This window comes from Diaporthe citri (assembly GCF_014595645.1).
Source record: "Diaporthe citri strain NFHF-8-4 chromosome Unknown scaffold_6, whole genome shotgun sequence".
Lineage (NCBI taxonomy): Eukaryota > Fungi > Ascomycota > Sordariomycetes > Diaporthales > Diaporthaceae > Diaporthe > Diaporthe citri.
Genome location: NW_025064851.1, coordinates 3,649,483 through 3,670,392, shown reverse-complemented (window position 1 = coordinate 3,670,392; position 20,910 = coordinate 3,649,483). Strand labels below are relative to the sequence as shown.

The 20,910-nt window shown below is 46.8% G+C and overlaps 5 protein-coding genes across 5 annotated transcripts; all 5 read right to left on the bottom strand.

Annotated features, from left to right (window-relative positions):
* Positions 1-5,942: 5,942 nt before the first annotated feature.
* On the bottom strand, positions 5,943-6,641 carry INS49_012978 (uncharacterized protein; the record flags this gene model as incomplete). Its single annotated transcript, XM_043173680.1, has 3 exons — positions 5,943-6,140; positions 6,203-6,568; positions 6,633-6,641. The coding sequence occupies 3 exons, from the start codon at positions 6,639-6,641 to the stop codon at positions 5,943-5,945; spliced, it is 573 nt and encodes a 190-aa protein (XP_043022977.1).
* Positions 6,642-7,442: 801 nt separating this feature from the next.
* INS49_012977 (uncharacterized protein) lies at positions 7,443-8,051 on the bottom strand (the record flags this gene model as incomplete). Its single annotated transcript, XM_043173679.1, has 1 exon — positions 7,443-8,051. One exon carries the CDS (start codon positions 8,049-8,051, stop codon positions 7,443-7,445), a length of 609 nt encoding a protein of 202 aa, XP_043022976.1.
* Positions 8,052-9,805: 1,754 nt separating this feature from the next.
* Positions 9,806-12,610, bottom strand: INS49_012976 (uncharacterized protein; the record flags this gene model as incomplete). The annotated part of the gene is made up of 1 exon (XM_043173678.1): positions 9,806-12,610. One exon carries the CDS (start codon positions 12,608-12,610, stop codon positions 9,806-9,808), a length of 2,805 nt encoding a protein of 934 aa, XP_043022975.1.
* A 29-nt stretch (positions 12,611-12,639) lies between these two features.
* Positions 12,640-15,287, bottom strand: INS49_012975 (uncharacterized protein; the record flags this gene model as incomplete). Its single annotated transcript, XM_043173677.1, has 2 exons — positions 12,640-15,143; positions 15,233-15,287. The coding sequence occupies 2 exons, from the start codon at positions 15,285-15,287 to the stop codon at positions 12,640-12,642; spliced, it is 2,559 nt and encodes an 852-aa protein (XP_043022974.1).
* Positions 15,288-16,566: 1,279 nt separating this feature from the next.
* INS49_012974 (uncharacterized protein) lies at positions 16,567-19,973 on the bottom strand (the record flags this gene model as incomplete). The annotated part of the gene is made up of 8 exons (XM_043173676.1): positions 16,567-17,938; positions 17,989-18,245; positions 18,417-18,426; positions 18,504-18,518; positions 18,708-18,796; positions 19,476-19,508; positions 19,600-19,618; positions 19,729-19,973. The coding sequence occupies 8 exons, from the start codon at positions 19,971-19,973 to the stop codon at positions 16,567-16,569; spliced, it is 2,040 nt and encodes a 679-aa protein (XP_043022973.1).
* Between the last annotated feature and the right edge of the window lie 937 nt (positions 19,974-20,910).

Sequence of the window (20,910 nt, the reverse complement as noted above, 5' to 3'; positions counted from 1 at the left end):
TTTTTATTTTTATAAAGAAATAAAAAAGGATTATATTAATATTTATAAGTAAATATTAAGCTTAGAAATTATAAAGTTAGGGTTTTAAGGAGAAATTTTAGCTTTTTTAAATATAAACTTAATATTATCCTTTATAAAAGTTTTATTATAAGCTACCTTAAATGCAAGAAAGAACTTAAACTTAATAATATAATTAATAAAGGCTTAAATAAAAAGATTAATTTTATTATTATATGCATGCTTTAAAGGTAAATATAATATAATATTTAATAATTAAAGTAAGTAAAATAAATATAGCGGCATATTAATAATAATAATCTTATTATTCTTATAATATTAATTAAACTTAATTAATATATAGCTTTTATAATTATTTATAATTAATATTTAATAATTAATATTTCTTTTTAACTTAATATATTTATTAAAGTATTAAATTTATTTTAAATTAATTTTATTATTTATTTATTTATTAAAAATAAGCTTAATAATTTAATTATTTAAAAAACTTAATTTTATTGCTTAGCTAGCAAGGTAATAAGCACCTTAAATAATTATAAATAATAAGATTTATAATTTATTTACATTAATATATTTAATAACTATTGCTTATTTTTAATTTTTAAGCTAAATTAATTTAGCTTTTTTATATTTATTAATATATATAATAATTATTATTAAGGTAATTATGCTTATTATAAAGTTAGTTTTATTAAAGTTATAAAGGTTATTATTAAGGATTTAATACTTAGTTATTATATTATAAAGCAGCTTAAATTAATTCTTAATAATCTTTAAATCTTTATAAAGAGCCCTTTAATAATTATAAGGATAATTAAACTTAGTTTTAAGGCTAAATTATAGGTTTATAAAGCGTTAAGCTTAATACTTATTAATAAGTTTAGCATTATATAATATTAATAAAAGGTTAGCTATATTTTTTACCTTAAAAAGTTATAAGGGGAATTCTTAAGCATCTTGCTTAATAATATATTAAATAAGTATTTACTCTTTAATTTAATTAAGTTTATGCTTATTAATATATAATTCCTTATAAAATAATTATTACTTTATCTTATAATATAAAGTTTATTTTAAGATATAAAAGATTTATGCTGCTTAAGAAATATTTAAGGGTTTTTAATAAGGTTTTTTAAACTTATTAATTACTTAAATAGCTAAAAGGATTTTATTTTCTTTTAATAAAGAATATATAATATAATATTAATTTATAATGCATTAAAGGTTTAAGTAAGTAAATTAAAGCAAGATTAATATAAAAAACTAAGATGCAATTAATATTAAAAAGGAGTTATTTTATATAAACCTTAATAACTCTTAATTATATTATAATTATATTAACCTCTTTAAATTAATAAAATTAATTAAAAATAAGCAATTAAAAGCAGTTGGCATTAATTAATGCTAAATTTAATTAATTCTTTTGCATTAAGCGGGTGCTAGGGTTAATAAAAGTTGGTTGAAGTTGAAAAAATTGGCCATTATCTAATATCGGCTATCACCTAGTAAACCACGTTATATATTATTAAATAATATATTTAATAAAGATTATAAAAACATATTTCATATTATATTTAATAATTTTTTAATAAGAATATAATAAAATAAAGCTGGATTTTAAATTTAAGATTTTGCCGCGGAGGGGGGAACACGAGTTAAAATGACAGGGGGGGGCTGCACTTTGTTTTCCACAGACAGTAGTAAATGGGTTAGTCAGCAACCTGTCTCAGATTTACACACGCCTCAACCACACCCGGTGACACAGTCTAGGTCGCCTCTAAGCCCCCCTTATCCCGGCTGCTTTCCATAACCAAATCATCGTTCCTCAAAACTGGTCAGCTGTATACAGCAGTGATCATTTACCAGGGCTCCGTTACAGCCGATAGAAAGGACATGCTTGGGCGGGGACGAATGCTCATAAACGTCTCCGGATCATCAAATAATTCATTTATGGAGGTGACGGATCTCCCATTAACCAGGTCTCATCGGTCCAGAAGGTGTTTTCCCAATTTCCAGTAGTTTAGCGTGCGTGATCTAAGCCCAGTCAAGCCGTTGCTATCGGTTTGTCTCGGAACTGGGAGTTTTCGGTCGAGCATTTATCACGATTTAAACCACTGCGCTATGAGTACCAAAGTGAATAAGTTAGGGGGTCCACATATGGTCTACCCCCCCATATGGATCACTAAAAAAGTCCTCTTCGCTATATTACCCCTTTAATTAAAGTTACTTTAAATTATTATTACTACTTATAATGATGTATTTCTTTGCATTTATAGTATTTTTAAAAGCGTTTATTTTTATTAAGTTATCCTTAATTATGCCAGCTTTAATTTACGCCCTATATATATACTTAATTTTAATAAATATAAAGTTTAAGCTTATTTTAACCTTTTTTTTCTTTTAAGGTATTATGGCTATTAATTTATTTTTAAGAACTTAATTTTTTTATAAAAGCATTATTATTTTTTAGTTTTTTTTATTATACTTTTTTTATACTTTCTTAAAGAATAATTATTAAGTTATAAGTAAATATTTTTATGAATTATAATTAATAAAAGCAATTTATATTTCATAAGATATTTTAAAAGTTAAAAAAGCCCTTTTTTATAATATAATAAATATTAAAGTAATTAATTTAACCCTTTTAATTTTTATAATATTATTAAAAATAAGTATAAATATTACTTTATTAAAGTTTTTAAGTATAATTATACTTATTAAGGGTTTAACTATATTAATTAACTATAAATTAATTTCTTATTACTTAAATTATATATACTTTTCCTTTAATATTATTAATTTTATTTATTAATAATAATAAAAAAATAATTACTTTTTAATATAAGTATTGTTAATATAAAGGTTTAAAAGATTTGCTTCTTTTTTATAAACTGCTTTAAAGCTAAAAAATATATTTAAATTAAAAGGTTATAATATATATAATATATATAAAAGTAAATAAAAATAATAAATTTTATGCTTATTTATTATTAATAAATGTTATTTTTTAAGGTTATTTAGCTTAATTTAAGGGATAAAGATTTTTTATAGCTATTTAAGTATTATAATGTTATTTATTTAATTATTTAGCGTTATTATAAACTTTTAATTTTCATAACCCTTAAGGGTTTTAAATTATTGCTATTAAATTAATTTCTCCTTAAAAATAATAAAAAGAGGATATAATTTACTTATTGTAAAGATATATTTAAGAAAGGAAGTTTAAGTGCATAATTTATAGCTTTTTTAAGTAATAACCTTCTTTCCCTTAAGCTTAAGGATTATTTTATTTTTTCCCTTATTTTTAACAATACCCTCTTTATTAACATTATGCTTATTAATTACTTTAATGCTTATAATTATTAATAATTAAAAAAGGTTAAATTACTTTTTAATTATATTTATTAAGGCCTTATTTACTTAATTTATATTTATTTAATAGCTTTATATGCTTTAAATTTTAAGATTTTTAATTAAAAAACCCCTTAGTTAATAATGGTTATATAAGGGAAGGTAAAGTTAAAAAATAGCTATATAACTTATAAAAGATTTTATTTTAAAATAAGTTATTAACAGCCTTAATATTACTTACTTAATTAATTAATTAATTAAATATATTTCTTAAGTTTATAATAATCTTTATTAAAATTTTAAAGCATTAAAATGGCTTTAATAATTATAAAGATAATTATAAAGTATAGTTCTTAAAATACCTTAATATAAGGAGGCTTTTTATTAATTAATGTTAATTAAGATTGCTTTAAGCGCTATATTAATATCTTCTTTAATATATAGCTTTATTAATGATAAATAATGATATATTTAAGGTTTAAAGAGAAGAAAAAATTCCATTATAAAGATATCGCGTTAGATGCAAGAGGGTGGACCTAACGCGTACGTGGGTGTGGAGTGGTTTATATGGGGGGGTGGACCATATGTGGACCCCCTGACTTATATTGTTGCGTAGCACACCCTAGTGGGTTTTTTTTTTTTTTTTTTTTTTTTTTTTTTTTTTTATCATCCTAGCGTCATATTCTTGGAAGCCCTGCCGTCAAAAGGCGTTTCCTATAGCATTCTGGCAGACTTGAATTCCAAACACGAGGGGAAAAGAGAAACCACAATTCACGTCGGCCTTGTTTGGATTTGGCAACTTAGTCTACAAAGTCACCGGTCTGCTCGTTGTAAACTCGCACGGTTTTGAAAACGTGGCTTTGCGTGGCGGAGAGGATGAATCCCGTATTTAGTCGTGAAAGAGGTACGCTGATGAAATTGTCCTCCAGTAAGGCCCTCGTCGGAAAAGAGATTACGAATTCTTGTACGATCGGCGTTGGTAGTCAACTGCTTCGTGTGGCATACTTCTGGTCTTGCCATTTTTCGTGTTGTTGGTCTACATTTCAAAAAGAGGTAAATTCTGTGTGCAAATCAGCTCTTCGGTGCTTGGAACCACTGGCACATGTACTTGTCAAGAGTCGTTCTTTCTTCTTTTCTTTTTTTGTGCAAAATTACAGTACATCATGAACAGATGTGCACCTTTTTGCTGTTCCAGGCCACCTCACAGCTTTCACGGTTGGACCCCTCACCTCCCGGGTACTCCCCAGAGTCGCCTGTCGTCATGACCAAACCTCGATTGCCGTTATAAATCCCCCGCAGTCAGGACCTTCGCGCCAACGACGTAAGAGAATAGTCTTTTAGTCTAATCTCCTCCTGGGAAAAGTTTTGAAAGGCTGTTGAAGCACATATATGAGGGAGCCTCACTCTGTCATCTGTATAGTACTGGAAGCGCCCACGATCACGCTCCTGGTGGGACCAATAATTTCCGTTGATAGATGTGGGACCACTCTGGACATCAAACATAAGCTGGTCCCAGTTGATCTCTGCATCTATTACTTATTCTTAGCCCATGGCGGCTTGGGCCTTTCCCTAAAGATTTCTATCACACTGAGACTGTATCACACTCTAAGGTTGGTGGTCCTGAGGAAAAGCTTAGAGAACCCTAAGAAGGCGGTTTGGATGGGACTCCAAAAACGCCCCCCCCCTGTGGTAGAAAATCCTGACGTACTTAGTGAATTCGGCACAGGGAGAGCGAATAGTCCTCTTGGAGGTGCATATACCGGCGTTGAGCCCTTAGTGTGACCGCCGAAGGGTTCCCCAGAAAGTGGTCTAGTCGCAGTACCCGATGGAGGAATTACTCCAGAGCCGGCAAATCCGCCTTTCAGTGATGTTGCCGGACTCGCAAAAGGAGATGGGGCTGAGCTAGTCGTCTTTCCATCACCAGTGCTTGTGGTTGGGGTATTGAACACCCACTTGGCGAACAGATTCGGAGACCCAGCTGCTGCTTCTGAGAGGCTGGGTCCGACTAATGAACTCCCAAACAACCCGGTACCCTGCGGGGCATTCGAAGCAGCCAGCATAGTATCTTGTGCTCCTAGCCTTGACGGCATGGTGACTGGTACAGTCCGTGATTGTATAGGTAGTATGGAAGCAGCTTGAGAAGAACTATTGGTGCTGCTAGGAGTTTGGCACACGGAAGAGGGGGGAGTCCTTCTCGGTCCGCCGGTACCAATATTGCCACTACCGTGATGTTCAGTGGTCTTCCTTGCGGGTGCCTTCGACGCTGCTTGGGCATCATCACTGCCAGGCTTTCCCAGGTAATCAGATGCACCTGTCCAATTGCATTAGCGTTCAATCAAGATGGAAACCGCGGGGGCGGTAGTTTGTTCGCTTACTGGCAGCCTTTGAACCTTCCTGTGTGAGAGCGTTTTTCTGCGGCGTATTCGGTACTGTTTTCACGGAAGTGGGAACTGTTAATGCGTGGGCACTGATTGAATTCTTTTCCCCCCCAGAATAGCAGTAGCGATTGGATATGAGACTCACCCCTTTTCTGTCGCTCTTGGCTTGTATCGACGGCATTGCTCAAGCCCTTACTTGAGAAGCTTGATATCCTCCCGGAGCTGGGATCGGTAATTGCGGACCCCTTCGGGCTCGGCCGCCAACTCCGCCAACTTTCTGTCATCCATACTGTTCACAAGTCTTGGAGTAAAGAGGCCAAGAAGATCCTGAACCAGACAACTCTCGATTGCGAGGTTAATCAAGTTGTCCGTGAACGTTCGTAGCGCCATCTGGATGGATCAAGTTAGTTAGTTTGTTCACTTGTTTGCCGATTTCGAAAATCCAGGCTTACGTCGTAGAACTTTTGCATCGTGTGAATAATATTCTCGATTCCAAAATCATTTCTGCGGTGAGAAAATGTAGTGATGCCTTTTTGCTGTTCCGAATCACTATCGCCTTCTGCTTGGGTTGCGGCGCGCTCAGCTGCTGTCTTTTCCATGGTCTGTTGGAAGTCAGCATCAAGAGGCAGTGCGTATCCCTCTTTAAATGGTCGGAGGAGCTCTTTCAGCTTGGATGAAAGCAGCTCTTCCTTCTCATCGAAGAAACTGTCCACCAAAGTGGACAAAACAGCAACTGTCGTGCTACTTGAGCTGGGCGGTCCGATAATGTGCTCGAAGACTTCGTCGACAAAGACCTTCACACACAACGTTGATAACGTCTTCAAGGTGAAATTCAGCAATGGAACTCCACGGCTGTGCCTGCTTTTGGAAGAGTTGGATCACAATGTCCATATTGGCGTATCCCGGGAAATCCGTGCCCTGATTCGCCCCCGCCTGACCTTCCAACTGGGCAGACAGTTCTTCCCAGGTAACAACTTCAGGGCAAGGGAGACCATTGGTGTATGTTTCGAGAGGCTCTGCAAGATATACAGGTGTCGAAAGCTCTTTTGGAGGACCGTGATGACTGCCAGCCACCGTCCTGGGCGGACGGACCCAACAGCAAGCAAGACGTGTCGAATAGCCCGATTAAAATTCCGGAGCTTAGATCTAAGTTTCCGGTGCGTTCCATCGAAGCCGCTGAAGAACGGGTCGTTGTAATGCCCCCGGATGCCGTCGTGGACCAATCTCTGAAAGTCACTGGAGATATCAATAACGTAGGCTCTCATATCTTCTGGTGTGTTTCTGGGCTGCCCCAACCGGCCTAGCTCAACTTCCTGATGAAGCAGCTTCTCTTGAATGTCTTGAAGAACTCCCGGCAGGCTTTTTTTAATATGTTCATGAAGTATGTGGCTCAACTTCGCTCGCAGAGCAGCAATCCCACGATTTGCTCTAGGAATTGAACGCCAAGCCCCTGAACTGAAGAAATGCTCTTCAATCGTGTCGCGGGGATCGAGATTCTTTTCATAGTCCGCTCGGTTGCGCAACACATGCCAACCAAGCCCCAAGTTGTGGACGGCCTCGCGACCTCGGATGACCTGCAAGTAGTCATGCTCACTTGTGGACCCCGAATGGAGAAGATCTGGCTTAGTTATGACACCAAGAGTCCGCATCTTAGTAGGATCGTGTTTTGCTGCCTCTTGCAAGACGACCTGGTTAGCCAGCTGATTGTTGGCGCCAGGTGATCGAGAGAATGATGCTATTTGGTTTCTTCATGTAGCTTTCCACCAGCTCCATGACGGTCGCCATATCTTCAGGCGATTGTTTCGATGTCGCGGTGTGGAAAATGCACGGAAGGTTGACCAGCGTCAGGGGGTACATGTCGGGGCCTTGGATCTCTAGACGCAGAATGTCCTTAGAGAAACCGTGGCCGGTGTCGGAGAGCTCCATTTCATCTTTTGCACTACTGCTGATCTTGTCAACGTCGTCTTGTTTGAAGTCCGCAACCTGTAATGAATGGGCCGGCCTGGTGCTGTCTGCGAACTGAACACTCGCAGTCACACATCGACGACTGCCTGGACGGAGAACCAGCTCAGTCGCAAATCGGGTGCAGACACCCTGGTGAACTGGAAAGTGAACATGTGAGATGGCTTCTGGGACAGACGACTTTCCGGAAGACTGGTCTCCAACGACGATGATCTGAGGTAAGTCGACGATTCTTCCGACGCCTAGGGAAGACAATTTATGAGCGGTATCAAAGAGAGTCCTGGTTTCAACACTATTCAGCTCATCAAGAGCAGTGGAGTCCAGAGTGATTTGCGCCATGGTGATTTGACGCTGTGAGAGGTTGGCGAGAAGAGAATAAGAGCGTAGGTATGGCCGCCAACCAAAGTTTTGGTGGTCTCGGTGTAAACTCGGGCTCTTCAGGGAGCAATATGAATTTTAGTCAACAGGTCACGCTGTTGGTTATTGCAAAGAGGGGCGCAGCTGTGTGTTATTTTAACTTGACACAGCTGAACTGCAGGTCATCCAACCATCGGCGGCAATACCACGATACAATAGCCCAAACATTGGCCTATCAGGTCAAAGGCCACCAACCTGTGATGATACAGTTTAAGCGGAGATTTCAGAACTTCCACAAGAATCACAGTAGATACTGGGTACATAAGTAGATTCTTCCCTTACCTGGGTAGACAGGCAATCTAGAATTCAAAGATCTCACCAGACTCACTACATTGAAGTGTGGGAGTGATGTGATTCAATTACTTTGTAACTATCTGATATCGATTAGACGCCAACATCCACATGCTTTTCGTACAATGCCTGAATTTCTTTCAAAATATCCGACACGTAATTGGCTAGTTATGCTCCAACGCCCGCAGGCTGGGCGGCGGTTGCCATCACCTGCTCGATGTATTGGACGTCAGGCTTCCAGGGGCATACACATTTTCCCGTTGGCCCATCTAATGACCGGTGTGTTGGTAACGCCCACAGCTTGCTGCATTTTCCAATTATAGCCTATAAACAGGCGTATGTCGATTCACAGCAGCCAGAGATAGGCTTTAGTCCCGCAGTCGATACCGGTGGAAGCTCTTCCAATTTCTGCGCGGCTTGTCACGTTGGCTGCTGAAGTCGAATGAAGTCAGAATCGTTCAACTGCGTCGACTTTGGCTGCTCATGACCCTGTGGTAGCAGTGATATCTCGCCGCTCTAAGTCTTGCTGTAAGTATAAGTCCCCTATCACGTGCCACCGGTCCATGCGCGAGATCTCGAATTATCGTCATGAAAGTCTTCTCTTAGAAACCTGAAAAAGGCCCATGAAATCTCAAAAAGTGGCAGTTGACGAAAAGGCACTGCGTATGACCCGGGGGGGGGGGCGGTAGGTTAGCGGCGAGAGTTACGCCGTGCTTCGGGCAAGAGGCTGGACGAGGAGCGTAAGCCCAAGGGAGGGGGCAGGAGGGAGTGCTCAAGACGAGGGTAAAGGCATAGTAATAGATTTGGTCTTTGTGCCGTATCACTTCAGGGGCAACACATGCGGCAAGGTCATCTAAAAGTCGAGTTGCTCAGGCTCTAACGGATGGAGCAAGGACATGGCAATCTCAGAGGCATGATGATTCCGATCATTCCATTCAGTCATCCAGAAACCTATCTCTTCTAGCTACCCGGTCCGAGCCCTATTAACCCAAATAAACAAGGCCTGCCGCCCGCCACCCACCAAACGCACAAGGTCGCCTGGATATCCTGCACTTTCTCTCTCGCCTTTTCCCCGAAATAGTTCTTCCCGCGCCATCGCGGCATGTACATTCTTTTGTGTGGCCAATTTCGCGAATGGGGGGTATGGGTATAGTCTATAACACACAGTGACCAGGACAAGCACAAGACAAAGGAAATATAGGGGTGCTGCTGGACTCCTAACGGAAACCTGCAGCCGATTCTAGGTTGCGGCCTAAAACGACCGTAGCATTTCATAGCTTCATGGGGAGGTGTGATCTGGGCTGTCGAGAGCCAGCCACCTCCGCATGAATGCCTCATCCAAATCGTTATCATGAGGTAGGCCACGACTTCTCAGATGAGCTGGTTCAGTAGCTCATGCTCGGGCTCTCAGCGCCGTTCCCTTCAGGACTGCCACTACTTGACGAGAAATAGCTCTGATCAATCTTGAAGATCCAGTCGAGCTTGTCGCGCTCGCTCCGCGCCGCAAAGAGCCAAGTATTGTCCGTCCCGTAGATGGCAAAGACTCCGGCTTGCAGCCTGGTGGACAGCTTGGCGAGTCCGGAGCTGACGCTCTTGCTCCTGGCATGTGACGAGGCGGTCCCGTCGCCGTTGATATTACCAACGATGCTCGTGATGACCCGACCTGAAGAGCCTCTGCGGTGGTGCGTTGACCTGCCGGCATTCTGTTGCGAACGAATTTGTTCAGGCGATGCGGTCAGGGCGGCGTTCATATCCATGCCGCCGTCCTCATCGTCAGCCCCATTCAGCAGATCCATGGTCGGCTGGCTGTCGACTCGGGAGTTGCGCAAGCTGACGATGGCAACCTCTTCCCCATCTGTGACGTTGTGAATATGGAGATATGGTCGGCGCAACTCCACGAGCCGCTTGATCCATCGGGTGGCGTCACTGCTCGGCACCAGGAGGTAGCCGCCCTTGAGCACCGTCGGGTTCTTGGACACACGGATGACGCTGGCCACGAGCTCCGGTTCTGCAGGAGACACAGGGTTGCCGTTCACAGGTGGCTTGGTGTTTACTTCGCTCAGGATCTGGTTGAGAGGATCGGGGTAGCTCCTCCACAGCTTAAAACATCGCTCCAAAATGAATGTCTCACGCTCAGAGTATTCCGACTTGAGAAGAGCCGGTTTCGAGACTTCCTCCGTCGTCTCATCATACTGTTTTGGTTGCTCGTCTCCGGTTTGCTGCTCTTCCTCTTTCCCACCCTCTCGTTCACCCACTGACTCACTCGGCGATTCACCCGGCGATTCACCCGGCGATTCACCCGATGGCTCATTCGACGGCTCAACCGACGCCTCACCCGACGATTCACCTGACACCTCACCCGATGCTTCGCCACTTGGCTCTGGAGGCTCCACGGGATCCAAAACCTGCGACACGTCCGGGGTGTCTTGTAGCAACTCGTCGATCGAGTCAACGTCATCTTCCCTCAGATTTGGCATTAGGAAGTTAGGGTCCAGTCCCCGGCTGTCTCCATCTGGCGCTATTCTCGGCTCCGGTAGCCCTACCTTTTTCAGGAAGTTCTGCATTGCGCCAATTTCAGCGATGCGCCTGCGCTTCTTTCGCGCGCTGATGTAGTCGCTGATCAGAGAAACGCCTCGTGGTGTCCAGGTTGTCAAATTCTCCTCGCCCTTTACATAGTCATGCTGGCTGTTCATCCTCCAGAGGTCTCCCACTCGTTTGATGGGCGCCGGCCGCATTTTCAACGTGAAGATGGCGGTGCTGGAGTGTACGAAGCGGACACTCTGCCAGAGGGCTGAGAGCATAGATGTTTGCCGCACGAAAGAGCGCGACAGGATTTGACAGAAGACGTTCTTCGAGAAACGCATCGGCTCAGCAAGTTTTGGAGAGCTGATGTCCCAGCTGATGGTCATCTGCACTCGATATTTCTCTCCTGTAGTGCGATCCAGCAGAAGTGAATTGTGCAAGCTGGAGTCCCACTGGCCAGTGATGGTGACGCTGCGCGTGCCATTGGCGTTTTGTCGGAAGACGGGTTTTGATGCTAATTTGAGAGCAACATCGGGTGAGGCGACGCCCAAATCTGGATTCTTCCCAGCAGCATCCACCAGCTGGATTTTGCCGACACGAACGGAAACCACGTCATCCCAGGGCAGGATATCGCCAGAGCTGTGATTCAGGTTGATAGTTATGCGTCTTTGCAGCCCCTGGTGCAATTGGAAGGTTCCACTGTCCAGCTCGCCGGTTTGGGCAACCTCGACCGGGACATATTCGCCGTTCTCATCCATTTCCAGCACCTGGATGCGAGAAAGCAGGTCGTGCTTCTCTTCGGTATAGAAGTGAGACTCGTTGATCCTGGCCGACTTGGGCTTGCCTCGCGAGCTGGGCACAGCATCTCGCATGTCATCCCAGCTAAGGAGCTTGTCGAGGTGCATAGAGGACACCTTCGCAAAGATGGCAACGCGCAATACCACCTCAGGAGGAGCAAATAGAGGAACGTTCATACTATGAACGCTCTCAAATCGGATGGGATCTTCGTCGAAATCCTTGACCATCTGCGTGGTTGTAATGCCGTCTTCTTCGGAAATGCCAGGAATAAAAAGCTGGGCATGCACTTCAGTGCCCTCGCGCTCAGCAAAACCCACCATCTCGTGCATTACGACGTTGAACTTTAGCGAGTTTGTAGGTGCCCGCGCCGACGATGGTTCAAGCGACAACTTGATGATTCCGATAGCATGAGACGTGTGCGGCGAGAGGACATCGAGATGGAAGTCTTGGACCCGGCTCTCGAAGACAGCCTTCAGTGGAACGTCTGCCTCACCAACGAGCGTGTACTGAGGCATGCAAGTCTCAATGAAAGGGTTGTCGAGACTTAGATGCTGAGCGTATTCCGGTTGATCCAGGTATTGGTGCATCTGTCGCATTTGCCGGACGCGATCGTGCAACTTGTGCAAGCTCCAGAGATGAACCAAACTGTGCTTGTAATCCACCACGCGAACGCCGATACAAGGCTTGATTGCTTGCTCGAGCGCGAAGTCATCGGACTCTCCGCCATTGAGGATCATGTCGTAAGACGAACAGAGATCATGCCCAGAGTCAACGACACAAAACTGGAATACCACACTCTCGTCCAGTTCTTGGCTCATGATCTGTGCCTCTTTCAAGGTCGCGGCATGCTGGAGCACTGATTCGGCCATCTGGACGTAACGGCGACCTCTCCAATGCTTTACGACTTTCTTGGCCAGCTCGATCTCATCGTCCGAAAGCTTTGGGTTTGCTTTCGGCCTTTCAGGGGATCGAGCTTCTCGATTTTAGCCTCGAAGTCGCGCTTTTGTACCTCGAGCTGTTTCTGCATGTCTTCTTTCATCTTCTTCAAGGTCTCCTCCATGTGCGCTTTCTCTTTCTTGATTTCTTCAACCTCGACGTTCGCTATTTGCGCGGCCCTCAACTGCTCATGGAACTCCTCCTTCTGCTTGTCCAGTTGAGTCTGCATCTCATCACGAGCATCGCGCATCTTGTCGTCTGAATCGCCTTGTTTCGGTGTCGACGGTATGGTCAGAGCGGTGTCAAGTGAGAAGTTGTCGATCGTACCAGTCGACATGTACTTTTCCCTGACGGGATATGATGCCAAGGATTCCATATCGTCCTCTCCTTCCTTCCCAGTGACACGTTCAGCCCTGGCTTTCTGTACGTCCTCGAAAAGGGCATTGAGTTCCTCGTCTGTCAGGTTTGAAAGGTTCTGGTCAGACCCGAGGATGGCGCCTGCAGCTTCTCGTCTTGCAAAGGACCAGTCCGTATCACGGCCGCGTGGCGCGGGCGAGTCTGAACGGCTGTCACTACCAATCTCGGATCCTGCTTTACTCCAGCTCCGCTCATGTGGAAGTCTCGGACTAGGCGTTGGCGATGTTCGTTCGAGCGACTGCAGTTGGCTGGCTGTGATCGACTGGCGCAAAAGACTATGCCGTTGCGTTTCCGTCCTCTCTGCTCGCTCAGCCTGAGCTTCCATAGGGTGGTTGAATCTGAAGATGTGGAAATCCCCAAGAATGACGCGGTATCCCGAGTGCAGCTGTTGGGGCTCGGTGATGCGCTTGCCGTTGATCATGACAGCCGCACCTTCCCTGGGACTGAGTGTGACAGTGCCGTCTGCAGCGTTTTCAAACGAGCAATGCTCAGCTTGAATTCTGGTTCCTTTCAACCTGATTCCTAGGTGGCTATTGGTCTCGGATTCGACGTTACCAACGGTTGTGATACCAGGTTTCAGGTTGTAGACGAGACATTCTGCCAGGAGAGGATCATCTGACAGGTTGACCAAATGTGGCATCCTCTTGGGGGTGCTCAGCCCAATGAATCCCTTCTCGATGCTGATACCGAGTTCTTCCAGGGCAGCCTCCCGTTCTTGATGAATCTCCTCGGTCTTGGCCATCTTCTGCTCCCAGGTCTGGTTAAGGTCTGACAACAGCTTCTCGCTTTGGCTCAGCTGCTCCGCGATTTCAGCTTTCGAAACTTTCTTGGTGGAGCCGTCCGCCGCAGTAATCGTGACCAGCTGTTTTTCGAGGGGCGTGCCTTCCGCGTAGACTTCATCTGCAGGCACGGCAACTCCGCCCACAGCACCGGCTCCGCCGCCCCCAAGCTTGCTTCTGAGTTGAGCCAGCTCTTCCTTCAGCTCTCTGATCATGCGGGCATTGGCATCCTCGTTGACAACAGCGTGGTTCTTGATTCGTTTGGCGGAATCGGCATATCGTAGCGTACTCAGGGTCTCATCGTAGTTGATATCAGCAGGGCTGATAGCTGCTATCATTGCAGTCATACTGTTACCACCCAAGGAATCCTTCAGCAACCATGTGAGGACCGAATCTCGATAAGGTACCTGTGAGGCGGCGCCCTTCTTCTTCTTGCCAGTGGAGAGATCCGCGAGAGCAGCAATGACACGACCGAGCGTGGACAGCGATCTGTTGATCTCGGCACCTTCTTTGAGACGCGCTCCTGTGGCTCCCGTCGATGTCGCTCGTTCGGAACCCGCGAGATCGACCAGACTGATTTTGGCGACCTTCTCCATTTCCATCTTGGTGTCGGTGTCGACCGTCTTCTGAGTAAGCATCAGTGTAAATACAGCATGACTTCGGCTGGATGTCGCGTTCATGTTCGTGGCGGCGACGGTTCTGGCCTTGTTACCCTCGTCCATGAGATTCTCGATTTCCTGAAAGCTACCGACGACGAGCTTTGCAAGATCTTCGACGTAGGGACCAGTGGAAGGATGCTCTCGGACTTTCAGGTTCCCCTTGGTGCCCGGGTTCAACAAGTCCTTTACTCTCTCGTTGTAGATCTCCAGGTACGACACTTCGACGGTGCATCGCGTGTTGGGGTCCCCCTGCGTAATGCCACCTATTCGTTCAAACATGTCTTGACAAATCATAGGGATGATACCATGTTCTTTGCCATAGCCCATCATCGAGTAGGACTTTCCAGAACCAGTCTGACCATATGCAAAAATACAGTTATTGTAGCCTTGGAACGCGTTGTCCAACAGCGGCTTTCCCAAGTCCTCGTGTAAGTGATGTTGTCCGGCATAATGCGAGTCGGCCTTGTTGAAGGACCAATACGACCGATCGAAGGCGAACACTTTCTGGCCGCTATCCTTGGAATTCTTCCCCTGAGGAGCATCTGGAGGAGGGGTGAGGACGGTCTGGGTATCTTTCATCTCCACGATACATTTTGCGCCGCGGTCGATTTCTGCGATAGACAACTGTCAGCCCTGGATGACTCTACAGCGGAATCCGTTGTTGGGAAGCCAAGGCTAGACTGCCCAGAGGAGAACTCACCTCTACTGTTAAAAGGCCGCACCCTCACCACCACCTTGATGTTGCCTCCAGCCATGGCTGCTGAATCTTGTGTGCGCGCGAGCCTCGTGAAGGCCTCGCGCACAGGAAAAGGTAGGAAGAGGGTTCGATATAGGTCGACGACGAGAGATTCAAGGTTCGCAGACCCTCGGCACGACTAGCGACAGCAGGGTTGAGCGGCAGGTCTCAGTCGTTGCCCGCGGCCTGGCTGCTAATCTGACCTGGAATCTTAGTGGAAGACTCTCTGTAGTCCCAGCATGTGATCCCGACACCTCGACGCGATACCCAAGCTCATTCTCTAACCCAAAAAAGAAATCGGCTCGGGTCGCGGTCGGAGGCGGTCGGTCAGGGCTGCAGGACCAGGACCGTGTCGATGGGTGGGAGCGAGTACGCGTGACTGAGAGCAGTGCTGCAACGCCTTGCGGTAAGGATGAGTCGTTCGCCTCGCGAGCACGAGGGTAGCGAAGGACCCTGGCCGGCAGGCCTCAGGTTCGATGTTTGGTAGGACGGTTTCCCGGTTGACAAGAGAAGCGGTCGGCCGGTGTGTTGGGTGCTGCTCGGTCGCCTGGGCTAGGGGTCATGGAGGGGGACGGCTGCGTCGACGGCCGAGAAGGTGCACGGGCGGGTGGGTTTCTGGTGGTTTCTGGTGGTGGACGGACAGGTTGTCGGGTTAACTTGGGGAATGCCCCCCAGATCTCCAAGCGACAGTGGGAAAAACGGGGCGTTTTCGTTGATCAACAAATTTCCCTGCAAGAGGGGAGCATAACGCGACTGGACGCACCTCACTGGGCTGCACCGGGCTGCATGACCGCGAAGTGCCCATCCTCCTTTGGGCCTGGGGCACCTCGTCATACCCGTCGAGTAGCGGGAAATTGCACTTCACGTGTCATGGGCAGCCCGCACGCTTCCCGCTGTGGTGGCCCCTGTCACAGGGTCGCAGCCGAACAGGGGGCCCGATGCCCTTGAACCCTTTCTTTCAATGCCTCCATTTCGGACTTTGTCTTCGAGAATGCTCGAGACGTGCTGAGCGGTGTGAGCATTGCTACGTTGATTTCATTTTTGTACCATGAACGGCTTAGACATTCTATGCACAACACAGTCCTGATGGCCTTTTTACAGCCTAACTCGTCAAAGAGCATTCGGAATCACCACCAGGGCCCTCGCCGTGGGCGATTGGGTCAGCTATCAAAAGTGCATCCAAAGTTGGCTTGAAGTCCTCAAAGTTCCTCCTCCCTGGGGGTGTTCCTGTACGCCAGACGCCAAGTTGAATCATCTATGTGCACGAATGTTCAAGCACATTTCCTCTGCTGGACCTTTCAGAAGTTGAACGTTCCGTTCAGCGGCAGGTCTCGGCTACTCGAGCCCACGTGGACAGTGTATTGGCCTCTCTGGAGCAGCCACTTCTGGGCCGTGGTGTCCCACACACTCAGGTCTCGACGCGTAAGGTCAAACGAGATCGTGGAGGTCTGTGACGGGTTGAGCAATGGCTTGTCGAAACCTCGCAGAACTCGTGGTCTGTTCGTTCCTGGCGTCTGGACATAGAGCTGAGCGACCTCAGTACCGTTCACAGTTCCAGTATTCTGGACTTCAGCTGCGACAGACACCAGATTGTCCCAGAGATCGGACTGGCCGCCGACCTCAATAGGACCACTTGGGTACTCGGACATATCCGAGGTGGAGTTCTGGTTTATTTCGAGGTTCGCGTATGCGAAGGTCGTATATGATAAACCATAGCCGAACTCGTATCGGGGCTCGATATTGTTGGCGTCGAAGTGCCGATAATCAATGTAGACCCCCTCGGTGAAGTTTGCCTGTGGGAACAGCTCGAAGTCGCCCTCCGCCCTAGCTGGATCCAGAAGCTCGCCGTAGTCAGATTCATTCCGCGCCACTGTGTACGGCAGTTTACCCCACGAGTTTGACTGCCCGTACAGAAGGGATACTAGGGCACGTCCGGATTCCTGTCCTGGAAGGTGTGCAAATATGAGAGCGGTTACGTTCTCATTGTCCACAAATTGATCGACGAGCCTCACACCCGCATTGTGGAATATGACGATCGTATTGTTGCATGTGGAGGCGACGTGCTTGATCAGACCGTCCGTGTAATTATCATAAAGGCCCGGCCGATCTGAACCCTCGCTCGCCCACGCGTTTCCAAAGACCAAACAGGCATCCGAGGCTCCGTTCACGTTGGGCGTGGCGGATCTGAAATCCCAGAAAAGGGCAGTGTTGTCGTTAGCAGCCTGCTGTTGTAGGGCGTCCATTGGCGAATGGCCCAATGCCGCGGAGTTCGCTCCTGACCCTCCACCACAGAACAATGTCCCATTAGGAGCGATCTGATCGTAAGGGTACGTTAGGTTGCCGAGAAAGCCCTGGAGAACACTAGAGGGGTCGGCAGCCTCAGCCCCGAAAGTCCATATGGTTCCGCCCGGAGGCTCGATGTTGTATTGGCCAGGTGGAGTGGCAGAATAGCCAAAAACAGAGAGCATCTTTGGCCTGTTCAGCGGGAGAGCGTTCCTTGTGTTCTTCGCGAGTACGTGTCCCTCTACTGCCCCATCAAAGAGGGTCGACTTGAAAGAGGAGTTCCGAGCATCGACAATAGTATGCGGCTCTGCGAGGTTCCGCGGTAATCCTATTCCAGGGGTAGGAAACCCCTTGTCTTGACCCAGCTGGTACCACGATGCTAGGAGACTTGGCTCGGTCAGCGAGTCTGTCGTACAGGCAGGTCACGATCAACTTACCGCGTAACTTGATCGTCCAATCTGGACTCAGCCACGCTTCCGTTCGTGACGGCTTGCTTCAATTTCGGCCCCCAGTAGACGCCGGCATTTGGCATTGTAACGTCCAGCCCAGCCAGAGACGTTGCGACCCCGGTATACTGTGCGTTCCAATCCGAAACAACGAAGCCTTGGAAGCCAAGTTCTGTCTTCAAAAGCCCGTTCAGGGTGTAGCTGTTGGCACAACCGTAGGAGTTGTTGATCCGCTGATAAGAACACATCTAGAGAAATAGGAGTCAGCTATCAAAGTACCAATGAAGATTTCATTCGGGGAAAAAAAAGGGAGGAACAGGTCACAGTGTGCTCAAAGCCTGTTTCAAAATCTGCCGCCTGGTAGGCCTAGGGTTTGCTTGTTCTCAAGAGGGCTACAATTGTATCCAGAAGCTGCTTACAATGTTCGCACTGCCAGCGTGAATAGCGTCTTGGAATGGCCTGCTGAACTTAGTAAATGCTCTCTAGGTTGGGAAGATGCTGCTTACCACAGGTAAAGCTCACTACAGCAAAAGGAGTTAGCTAACAAAGAACTGAGGAAGAAGCTTCGTCTGGATATGGGGAGAACCAGGTCACGGTATGGCCATGGTTTGTTTCAAAACCTGCAGCCTAAAAATACCTTTGAGGTACAGGCTACACATAGAAAATCGATTTTCCAGATGGGGTAAAAATTGTATCCGGAAGCTGCTTACTGCATCGTCTGGTCATCAATATTGGAAGAAACTGATTGGACACCTCCGTTAGGCATTCGATGTGCCTCTTGTTCGTTGGCGATGAAATGCTATGAAGACCATTAGAGACAGTATAATGAAGCTGGAAAGTGTCGAAATACCTTTGTAGATGTAATAACACCGGCTGTTTGAACTCCCTGGACTGTCTCGAATACCAAGGCACCGGAAAGGTAAGGGTCTGCTGAGATGCCTATTGACGTGCAAAAGTTAGCAAGACGGGTGATAAATAGAGGTCGGCACATCTCAAGTACCTTCCCAGTTTCGACCACTCGTTACTGTTCGTCCCAAAGGGCTCACAACAGGACCTAGAAAGACGTTGGCTCCTTTGGTTCGGAACTCGCCGCCCATACCGAGAGCTCGAGCTCGCGACAGGTTCCGGTTCCAACTTTTTTTTTTTTTTTTTTAGCTTCGTTTGCCATGAAAGGGACGCAAAGATTGACCAGAATACAGAGAGAATGGGAAGTATCTTTGCTGTCCTGGAAAGGGTACAGCGTACCTTGCGCCCATATGGATCCCCGCAGGCCACGCCGAGACAAAGTCAGTCGCCCGAACTCCCTGCCCTGCATCCTGGAAACACATTCCAGGAAACTGCAGGCGCTCGATTGGGTTCAAGTAACCAACACATCCTGTGTCACTCGTCGAGCCTGCTGTCAAGCTGATCTGTACATGGGAGAAGGCGTAAGTAGGTGCGCAGATATGCCAGAGGAGGAATGATACCTAGGTACTCACCTTCTCATCAAGGGTCATGTTCGAAACCATGGCCTGTGCCTGTGAAAGAGAATTGGCCCAAGATCCAAGCCCAGTGATGTTGGCTAGACACACATGAAATGTCAGCGGCACGCAACTCGGGCACCACGATGATCGGTAGTACCCTTTCATTAATGAGAGACACCTACGTGAAGGTTGTACAGCTGGGGATTGTCCATAGAAGTGCGTGTCGCTCTGGATAGCGTTGGGATTATTTCCAGCCCCATTGCCAGACCCTGCGCTGCCAGAGGACGATCCTGAGCGGTTGGGCAAGGCGGCCAGGCCAGCGAGTCCTCCACCGATGATGACCAGGATTGCTATCACCACAATGGCAATGCCTCGCTTGCCTTGCAGGAACGGGAAGCGGTTGGTGATCCTGGACCAAAGTCCAGGGCGACTGGAAGAGGCCGCAGTCGCTGTCGCGCCTTCTTTGGCTACGGAGTCCGCCACGACGGGCTGATAAGATGTAGATTCGGACATGCTGAGGCAGTTGAGTTGTTGGCACTCGCAATTCCTCAGGTATGGCCGTCGACGTCAAGTGCGGGGTTGGGAGGCGGTCTCATATTCCGACTGCGAACCTGCTCTGTCGCGGCCGTCTCTGATGACGCCAGGATAGGAATGTAGGTAAACAAAACCCAAGGCGAGCTCGGTGCTCCCCGACACGAAAATATTGTAATGGATATCGCGAAACTTGGTGGTTGAACTTCGTGGAGGGTCTGCGTACTCGATGGATCATCAAGAAGATGAGGCAGGAGGAGACTGGGAAATGAAACTCGCGCCGTTGTTAACATCAACACGAGGTTCAAAGTTCGAGAAGGGTTGCTCCCTTGTTGCTACGGCACTACCACACGATCGACAGGGCGCTACTCAGACCTGCCAGTGCAGTACCCGCGTTCCCTGCCAGGCCCACCCCCGACTTCTGAAGCTCCCTGGCCATTGGTGTAATCACCTGGAGAACCCCTGTTCCTCCCACTTGTCTCCGCAACGGCCCCATGAGCTTAAATATGGGTTGGACGAGCGCTCCAGTAATACTCGGACAATTCAGCTTTGTCGTCCTCTTTATCGCCTGTGAACCTGGAGGAATGCAGCAATGCAAATTGATCATGGAAACACTGACATCATCAACCAAACACGTGCTTTCCACGTGCAAGGATTGTGGATGCCCCAGGCTCGACGTGTCGCACACAACCACCGTCCCACTGACGGGCAAATGCAAGGTACCAAGGATGCAGCGCGACGTCGGACTCCTCTGGAGAACAGACCACAGCACCACGTTGGATGGGACTCGACACTCGTTCATGCGAACATCCGGCCTGGGATGGTGTGGCTGGATTCGTACCACGAGGAGCAGAACTCGGGCATCATCTCCGACCCTGCCACTGCACCAGCCCGTGCCTTGCGGGTGGCTTCCAGAACA